We start from the raw sequence: 9,874 nt of genomic DNA on the forward strand, positions 1-9,874 counted from the left end.
ACATGTAGACAGTCAATAGTGTGGATCCCTCTTGAGATATGTATTCTTTAGGTCAAGGAAAAGCGGCCTAAAGTCGTAGGCTTCTACTTGGCCGCTGATCGTGAAAATACATTCGCCATGAAGCTCTACAACAGTATTGGCTTCGAAGGGCTAACGGGTGGGCTATAGAATCCCTAGTCGGGGGTGAAATGTCGTTGGAATATGCATGATTAGGTAAATCTGCCTTCTTCCGTTACATTTACCCGACTGCCGACCAATAACCCATGATGATGTGCATGCTTCCTGATGTATGTGAGAGAACCTCCTCACTGTTGTGATCATCCACAATTACTGTCGCGTTGTACCGTTACTAAGGACCTCAGTCCAAGGTTCTCTTATGAGATGTGTTGTGATACTCTCAAGTGGCTGTAACACCAATATGCTACGCATTCCTGGCGCTTGAGTCTCATAGAGATCACTTAACGACAGTTTGCTAGCAGGTCTAACCAATCTAGCGATGGATTTGGACTTCAATCTAAACACAAACCTATTCCAGAGAACACCCTGGGCCTATTTCATAGAGCATTTTATTTGAGGTCTCGGGTGAGATGCCCTATAAAATAGGCTGATGATTTTACCGGTAAGAATATATTTCGTAAGCAGAACTATTCCGCAGGACTAGTTCCTTCGGGTTAACTAGGTTAATTGGTAAACCTAAGGAAGTCAGTCTTTGAGGAATAAGAACCTCGTTGAGGAAGAGATCGTTAGAATCTTCACTTGCAGAGCGCGCGAGCTCTATAAGATACCTAGCAGGTAAGTTGTTGAATGATTCACTAGAAAGGACTGTTGGGTCGCAGCTCGAAGCGAATGGCTCCTGAATGGCTCAAGTACATATTGTTTGACTTGTACGTAGTGCTCAGAGAATGACATCGTGCCTCCACGAACAAGCTTGCTCATAAACTGATCTATTTACCCGTTTGAAGTCTGGAACTCCCCCACCCGCATTCATTTCTACATGAGAGTTGCGTTTCACTGGTGCATACCATTTTCGTATAATGCGAGGTTGCATTGACAGCAAACACGGAAATGTGCAGTAATGCTGACTGACAAACTCATAGCTCGTTATTGATAGAACAAGTCTCGTCAACTACAACACGAGGGATGAACTCAATGTTGAAGAGACTCAATGGCAGAGTTGTTGCCATCAGTGATATGCTGCGGGAAGCCCTCGGCACTCGAAGCATCATACAACTTATTGTACTGGGGGTGGAATGGAGACAGCGCCACAGCGACGAAGTCCACCGGCACCGTGTCGGTCGGAACAATGGCCACTGGTATCTACCAGGCAGAAGGTGATCATCAACTGTGGACATCATGGGGTAGACCTACCGCTGAGAAAAGTCGCACAGTCACTTGACGGCCCCGACGCTCATCATTTGGATGATCCCAGTCGTAAACGACCTGGCCAGCCCTGTAAGATACTGACGCGGGCTTCGTTAATAAACTCAGCTCCTGCGCCATGTTGGGATTCTGTTGCCCCTTATAGAAAGGCAAAGTCACATTGTAGTATCTACATTGAAGGTATCGAGAGCTGCTGTAGAATGAGCGGGTTTAAGGAACTTACACTTGACATTCCTTGACGAATTTGGGGATGTAAACAGACAAGCTATTCTCTTTGATAGCAACGACAGTGCCAGTAGTATAGTGAAGACTGTCTCTCGTGCGGAGATAAATACAGAAGAAAGTAACATCAAACTTGGTTTGAGCCTCACGACTGGCCTTCTTCATCTCTGACACACAGGTCATCAGCAATGATCGTGTTAGCAAATAAGCATACTGTTGCACTCTTCGCATTGCGCTTCATGTTCCTGGGCGGTCATCTTCAACGTTTTCTTAGCGCTTGGTTGCAACTGCAAAATCAGCAGTGTCTCAATCATAAACAGCAAGCGTCGCTTATCGCTTGTCAAGCGATAAGACCCCTTACGAGGATCTGCAGCTGACGATGCACCATAACATCAGCATATCGACGGATGGGCGACGTGAAGTGAGTATACAGGGGGAATGCCAGAGCATAGTGAGACACGCTACGACCATCCGACCCTTGTATACCATACCTGAATGACAACGATTTAAGTCAGGATATATCGCACTATACAGGATTCCTAGTGGGCAATAGACGGAGTAATAATTCGTCAATAGTCCCAGACGTTGCTGGAAACTCTTGATCCCTACTCTGCTGGACGCATAGTCTTCATGACCATGTTCTCTATCGCTAGACCAGCCCCAGGCGTGAGCTCCTTCTTAACATTAGTCAATGCCTTGAACACCAGACCGCTATCCCCACCATCGCCAGCACACCATATCGCCTTGGATACACCTTAAAAACATCAGTCGACAGCGGGAATGCCTTAGATAATACCTAAGTCTTCGATCAGCAACTTTGTGATCTTCTCGAAACCCTCTTTAATTGGTCTGTCATGGTGACGCAGTACAGCCATATCACTCATCTGTTCATCCTTGTTATTAGCGATAGCAGTAGCAACACAACGGTTGGCAGCAAGCATCAACTACACATAAACAGGGCTGAGCCGAGAATCGAACCCGGGACCTCTCGCCGTCCGAGCGACATTCTTACCCGTAGGCCACGGGTACGAAAAAAAAACCGAATAAGGAGCGAACAGAAAACTTGAAAAGCAATTGAAATATAGCATTTTCGCCTCTATTTCATTCCAGTCCTCGTTCTTCTAAACTCTTAGCAGACTTCTTCAAATGCTTACATTTCACCGTGGACCACGAGCGTAGGCCATCATAGACCAGCATGGACCACGGGGGTAAGCTTTTCTCGACAGTTACGGGTCCTTTCGTTTTCTTGAAGACGGAATGAAATAGAGAATCTCCGCTTGCTTCTGCCCATGTATTTGCGAGAGTGTGAGCTACTGTTCTCGTCTGCCGCAGTCATGCTCTTGTCACCTGCTGTGCGCGCATATTTCGCCGCGTGCTACTTTCGCGCTCGCCCAAAAATGCAAATCGCTCGACCAGCATAATTTCCCACACATCTCTAATTGTCCTAATGCCCGGCCGTGGAAGACCATCGAGGCGACAAGATAGACAATTTGCTCGAGAAATATGGACAAGATTTTGATACGGTCTATAAAGAGTATTTCAGGTGGTTCTTGATGGAGAAGTCTCGGAACCCTGAGTCTCTGATCTTCGACACATCTCGATACCACCTTGAGCAATATGCAAATGCTAAAAAACGAGAGCAGGCTAACGCGGCAGCACGGGTGCCAGATATCGAGACAGGCGCGAAGAGGGTTAGAATGAAGTCAGTTCTGAGCTCGGGGTCGAAGGCGGTCACACCAGCTGTATTAAGCCAGAAAGAACAGCCAAGACCAGCTACGGAACCCGTGAGACCAGCGAGACCAGCCTCTCCAGTACCGCATAAGGATCCCAGGAATATCCCAGTAATCGAGGGAGTGAGATGTGGTCTCTGCAACCAGGTCCGGAAAGGTGAGTATCGATTTGCTGTGCACTGAGCGGTCTCGACAGTGTTTTCTATAGGAACACACAGGCGACCCTATGTACTGTTTGAAGGTCGTCGACATGTAGGACCTTGGTATTGTCCTACGTACGACGGCGACTTCGATAATTGGCGCGAGACTCGGCAAATGGCCGAGTTCCTGCGAATCAGAGCCGCTCGAGAGGCGGGCGAGCGCAACCGCGGACGCCCTAAGCGTATGCCCGGGACCGCAAATACGGTGACCGAATGCGCGCCAGATGATGATGAGACTGGTGCGCCGAATGCTGATGCAATCCAAGAAGCTAGTGATCACGCTTCTGGTCCGCCTCGGAAAATGCCGCGCTGCGGCACCTGCAATAAGTATCGCACCGCAGCTACTGGTCATCGCAAGCCCAGAATTGGAGGAAGATCTGCCGGATGGTATTGCCCATCCATCCCCGGGACATTCGAGGAGTGGCTCGAGGCCCGAAGCTCAGATACGCATGGCAAGTCGTAGTTCATAATATGTGTGTGTATGTGTTATTTGTCGAACAGAATGTGGATAATGAGTGATTGAATCTTGGCATTGCTTAGTCTTAATTGCCGCGGATACAATCTTGTAGCAACTCGAGTCACGGCATATGATAATAGCATGGCTCATGCACGAAGCAGGCAAGCAAATATTGCTGTGTGCGACATCGGTGACGGTGAGTGACGTCAGCACCGGTGGGTGACGCCAACCGCCTCAGTCGACCCGGCTGCCATGATACCTCGGGGCTTGAATCTACATCCAGTATGAGCTGAGCCTCGTCGACACACGTGGGAGGTATATCATCGAAGGCTTCATTTCAATCCATCTCAGATTTCCATATTTCACATCGATTTAATGTAGTAAATTATTTTAAAATATTTTTTTCGCGCCTTCGGCGCGAATATCACACAATAACGCGCAGCTGTCAGCAGTACAGCTACTAGCGATAGCAGTAGCAACACAACGGTTGGCAGCAAGCATCAACTACACATAAACAGGGCTGAGCCGAGAATCGAACCCGGGACCTCGCGCACCCGAAGCGCGAATCATACCACTAGACCACACAGCCACAATATCTACACCCCACTCCCAAGCCCAACCCCTTCCCTCACCTCTTCGATGAGCCAGTGACTAGGTGTGTGCGATTCCAGACCGTACCCGATAGGCAGATTAGTCTCTGGGTCGATTTTGAACAGAAGCTTATGCTTGTCGATTCTCACCGAGCCATCCTCGAAACGGTTCACACGAACCTGTCACACACAATCAGTTCCCATCCCGAAATACGACCACACTACTACTTTATGACAGACTTCGTAAAGGAGATGAAGATCGTTTTCTACATCCTCCCAAGTGTGACCATCAGTCACCGGTGGTCTAAACACACCAAGTTCACCAGACCGGCATCTAGCGTTGCAGCATCTCACCGTTGCTCCAGATGCTTCCCATCTAATACATCCTGGACTTCATCGTAGTTGAATCGACAACACGATTTAATCGCCGATTTGTAGAACTTCGGGCCATACGAACAGTGGAACTGAATGTTCATGCGTGCAAGTCGAGTATAATTTTTCACAAACCACACACATCTTTTCCGTCATCTACGCCGATGATTCTTCCTGTATCAACGTTGATCCTGAATGATGCCGTGAAAGTCAGCTTGTGCTCAGCCGGATTCAAACTGCACAGTTTCGCACATAACCCTTCTGGCAGCATAGGGAACATCTGAAAAATGAAAATGATCTTATCCCAGATGAGATTGAAAACAAGAAATGCGAACAACGCATGGTCGTAACTCACCCTGTGACAAAGATAGACAGAAGTGCATCGTTTCTGTGCTTCTTGGTCTACCGCGGACCCTGAGGGGAAAAGCTGACCTACTTTGAATCCTACGAGCTGGAACCTAAGATACTACCCTGCTTCACATAGTGAGCGACATCAGCTATATGAACTCCCACTTCAACTGTATGCTCGTCAACTACATCAATACTTATCGCATCGTCCTGCAAAAAATAATTCCAACAACTTTAACTTCACGTATGATACCAAATCTCGAGCCGTTGCTGGATCTACAGTGAAGATACGCTTCTTAGTGAGATCTCTCCGTGAGCTGCCCGGTCGCATTTCCCTCCTGTACTCAGTTTCTGCATCAGCCACCATCCTGTCGACCTGAACAACTTCACGCTACATGAAATATCTCAAATCAGTGTGGGAAAATTCGTGGAAATTTTGAGGAAATTCTCATTGGTCTCTGTACACTCCTACCAAATTTATATGTGAACTCCTATAATTAGCCAGCAAACTCGTGGGCTCAGCAGAGGCAAGCAAACATATATCCCTCCTATGAACATGTCATGAACCCTGACGAAAGTCGGCGTATACTCGCCAAAACTAACGGCCTTACAAAAGCGACCAGTCGTATTATCAAAACTTTGGGTAATATACTAAAACCAGCCGCTAAGAAAAAAGTGGAAAAAAACGAAAAAAAAGGCAAGTTATTAAAAATTTTGGTAGGATACTGATTCACCTTGGAAATGCAGTAGAGCTAAAACGAGGCCGCGCCAAGCAGCAGTACCTCTTGGTAGATTTCCCGGCTGAAGTCGGCTGCATGATGCTCAAGGTTGGCCTCCTCCAGGCACGCTGCCGTCTCTGCCGCCAAGTCACCAGCACACCCAAAAGGCTTGCCAGCCAGTCTGAGGTACACGAATGTCGTCATACCACACCTTCGACAACTCCTACTTCCCCAACGGTAACACCGAGTTCGTTCCCCATTTCATAAGCTGCACCGGTATCATCATACGCCCATTCAAGGGACCCGGCACATGCAAGATACGAGATACAACATCGTTAACCTGCCCAGTTCATTCTACGATGTGGCCAAGGAGTGGTATGAGACTCGCCTGGATCAGCATCCATGGCAATCTCCTATTCATCGGTTTCGCCCTGATGAACTTGTCCCCTGGTTGTACCATCGTAATCAGCGGATCCTCATCTGAGAGAATAACCAATAGTAACGTACGAGTGATATCAACAGACCACATGCGCGAACGAAATCAGCACCATTACGGTATGGTGTAGATATCCTTCACTGAAAATGATGAACAGTTATATACTCTTATACTCTTGTGAACTGATATGAACTAAGCACTACTACTACTACTACTACTACTACTACTACTACTACTACTACTACTACTACTACTACTACTACTACTACTATTACCAATAGCTCCATCAAGAGGATCCCCATTGTTTCCACCACCCGTCTTGTTAGCCTCCAGCGTGCATACAAATCTAATCGCAAACACTACGACCAGCATGTGACCGTCTGCCGCGTACGGATGCCCCATCCAAGATCTCTTCAGGACGTATACAACTACCGCCGTTCGGTAGCACACCGACGCCGTAGACTCCCCACTGACATCGGACTCCTCGGAGCTGTCATTAGCAACAGCAGCATCTTCACCACGACCCTCGCATTTGGCCAGCCGTCTGAATATCGCCAAAATAATACACTACAAAATTTCCTGGAAAATTTAATGTTTGCGAGAATTTACCCATTTATGCCGGAAAAAAGTTTTTCGGAAATTTCCACGTTGATAGATCAACGACTTCACTAAAATTTTCCGGCAATTCATCAAAAAAGTCGGTAAAAAATAAAAAAAATGTGCATTTTCTTGAGGCGAAATATTAAAAATTACGGTACAACATAAAATTATCCAAGAAATTTATGTAGCCGAAGTGGCGATCCTAAGCAACTACCCAGTAAGTCCACACCATGCAGATACTCAAGATGTAAACGAACAGTAGTTCAAGCCTGTGCTGGTCTATACTCAGCAATGCTCTCAACAAGGAGTTAGTTTTCACCACTGTTCAGCAGTGTGGGGGGGGGATATGTAAATGGTCAACTATACGTGTTGGGAATAATATAAAAATTTTGCGGAAATTTTTGCTGCCTTCTGTACATTTCTACCCAAAGTCGTATGTAAACTTCTACAATTAGTGAGGAAACCCCTGAGCTGATAAAAACGAGTACACATCCCAACACTGCTGGTCCGTAAGGAACTACAAGTCGGACTCGACTGCCTCGTCGACCGACCGGAGTCCCCATGGATGCTGGCTAATCTCACTATCACCAGCATCGAGCTCAAATGGGGCCGTGCTCATGTGCCTAGCAACTACGCCCTAGCCGAACATTCCACGTACGATAGAGGCAATCGATTCGAGATGACAACTGGTGGGATCGAACCCGGGACCTCCTACTTAATATCAGCTCTAGTGGGCACGAGATCATCCTCGTCACTAGAGGAGATGCTTGAACTACGGCCCCGTGCAGGGCCTTTCTTGTTTCCAAAATCTTTGAATTCCGGTGCAATACGGAGTTGCATGCCGCTCGTTTTAGACACCTAATGTGAAGTATATCAACAAAAATGAAGGGCAAAACTCAGCTCATGTTCGAGGAACCGCCATCGCTTTATGCAACCGCCACGACCACAATTATAATTCCGATTTCAATACACGGTGACAGATTCCCTCTAACTACCCATTGGTCTGAAGGCTTCAAGCGTACAACTACTTCATCACCATGTAGCGCCCTGTTGCGGTCGAATTTCCCCTTGATCAAAATGTCAACATTATCCTTACTGAAAATAGCAGCAGTGGTGACACTCAGAAGATGATGGAGCGTGTCACGGCCGAGCCCAGCATTTATTACTCGTCGATATCCCGGGTCCGATCAGGTTTAACTCGGAGAAACGCATCATTCGGCGTCTGCTGAACTACCTAATAACAAGCGTTGTATTCGAACCCGATACCTTCGGATGCACAACCACGATCACTAACCATCCAACCAAGCCCCCACACTACTTGAAGTAGGCCTGAGATCAAGGACCCGTCGGCCAGACCTGCTTCGGCTTCCTCCCTGGTGATATATTCCGGGTAAGGTTGACGTGACATCTTATCCACGTTACAACAATCGGGAATGAATACAACTGCTAAAATCCGTACCATAACTTCCGCAACTTCCCCGAAACGCCGGGGTGAAGCAGGGTGAATGCGAAACACTATGAACCGCTCAGCTGATAAGAAGACCACCTCCCCCCCTGGCAAGTTCCACCATCGTCGTTCACACTCAACACAACCATAGTTATCCCAGTAACAGATCTCAAGTGCCAGAGTGGAACACACGTAGTTCCCTCACTGAACAGGCTCCAATCTATAGTCACGAATCCGAGACGACCATAGACTCATCACGAAAGGACACTCCCTAGAGTTTCGCAAGAAAACCATACATGATTTTCGGACGATTTTTGGTTCAAACACCGGCCTTAAAACGACCTGGTGATATACGGTAAAATTTTTTCCTAGAAAATCAGCGTTTCACATTCAACTCTGACCCCCTCCCACGCACGATCGCCGACTTCCACCTTCGCAAGTTTGATCGACCAGTGTAACTCTCCTGTCGCTTCTGGCGTTATGCTATACTCGTTCATAGTAAACCCTGAGCAATCGAGTACTCACCGGGATTGAAGTCCCCAAGCTTGCCCACACGAGCGATAGAGCTGCTTATCACAATAGGATCACAGGAAACGCATAATGACGATGCCGTTGACAGAAACTACAGCAAAACTTTCATTATCCACGAGAAACAATTTTCCCTCAATTTTGTCATTATCTCTTTCCTCTACGGCATGTTAGCATCTATCATCAATACTTTCATACTACACAGACATAATCGTGCGTGAAAATTTCCCATTCTCATTATTCTATAATCGCCTTCGCATATCTACGGCAGCTGACCCTTTCCCTTGATACCGTGGAAGACCTGCTGCCAGCAACGCAATAGTGCCAAGCAGAATTCTTCGATCATTTAGTATCAATCAATGATAATGCTGATACTCCCGTGAGCATCCTTAAACACGACTCCGCTTAGTAGTACAATCTGTAGGGAAATGCTCCTTCCTGATGAAGCGACTACCTCCACTTCGCTGTTTGCCCGATTCAGACGTTCCTTAATAACGAGTAATACATAGCCACATTTATCTCCTCAAAGTCGCCGAGAGGGTCTTGGTCCAAGACCCTCCTATCAACAGAGCCTGCTGAGGCCATCCATGACTCTTGAATGGATTCTCTTCTTATGTTAGCATCACAGTCAAAATGGACGGAGCACCAGGTTTCGCCAACTCACCAACTTTGGTGATTTATTGTTTCTAGGGGATTTAAGCAACTTGGCGATATGCGTGATACGGCCAGGATTTTACGGGATTTCACCAAGCTGGTCGGCTCGCCGTACAGAATTCAGCGCATCCGCTGAAATCTGCACGGAACCGTCCGCCAAGTCCGCTCGGCGAAGTGATCTATTCTGCGCT

General features: G+C 47.2%; 3 protein-coding genes across 3 annotated transcripts in view; 1 reads left to right on the forward strand and 2 right to left on the reverse strand.

Moving 5' to 3' along the window:
- Pmar_PMAR024707 (conserved hypothetical protein) overlaps nt 1–260 on the forward strand; it is a gene marked incomplete at both ends in the record, with an annotated part of 2,455 nt that extends 2,195 nt beyond the window's left edge. Inside the window, 2 exons of the mRNA XM_002764503.1 lie at nt 52–157; nt 214–260. Coding sequence (XP_002764549.1) covers nt 52–157; nt 214–260 — 153 coding nt within the window. The remainder of the gene's footprint in view (nt 1–51; nt 158–213) is intronic.
- An 845-nt stretch (nt 261–1,105) lies between these two features.
- On the reverse strand, nt 1,106–5,055 carry Pmar_PMAR024709 (ribonuclease, putative; the record flags this gene model as incomplete). Its single annotated transcript, XM_002764504.1, has 10 exons — nt 1,106–1,317; nt 1,369–1,549; nt 1,604–1,769; nt 1,817–1,889; nt 1,964–2,093; nt 2,212–2,356; nt 2,399–2,546; nt 4,622–4,759; nt 4,808–4,883; nt 4,934–5,055. 10 exons carry the CDS (start codon nt 5,053–5,055, stop codon nt 1,147–1,149), a joined length of 1,350 nt encoding a protein of 449 aa, XP_002764550.1. The 3' UTR covers nt 1,106–1,146.
- Nucleotides 5,056–5,078: 23 nt separating this feature from the next.
- On the reverse strand, nt 5,079–8,486 carry Pmar_PMAR024710 (conserved hypothetical protein; the record flags this gene model as incomplete). The annotated part of the gene is made up of 13 exons (XM_002764505.1): nt 8,373–8,486; nt 8,221–8,288; nt 8,050–8,149; nt 7,770–7,912; nt 6,846–6,998; nt 6,730–6,800; nt 6,407–6,498; nt 6,246–6,358; nt 6,082–6,199; nt 5,553–5,675; nt 5,422–5,509; nt 5,307–5,365; nt 5,079–5,231 (listed from the first exon to the last, which is right to left on the reverse strand). Exons 1-13 carry the CDS (start codon nt 8,460–8,462, stop codon nt 5,079–5,081), a joined length of 1,371 nt encoding a protein of 456 aa, XP_002764551.1. The 5' UTR covers nt 8,463–8,486.
- Nucleotides 8,487–9,874: the final 1,388 nt, after the last annotated feature.

This window comes from Perkinsus marinus, assembly GCF_000006405.1.
Source record: "Perkinsus marinus ATCC 50983 genomic scaffold scf_1104296977064, whole genome shotgun sequence".
NCBI lineage: Eukaryota > Perkinsozoa > Perkinsida > Perkinsidae > Perkinsus > Perkinsus marinus.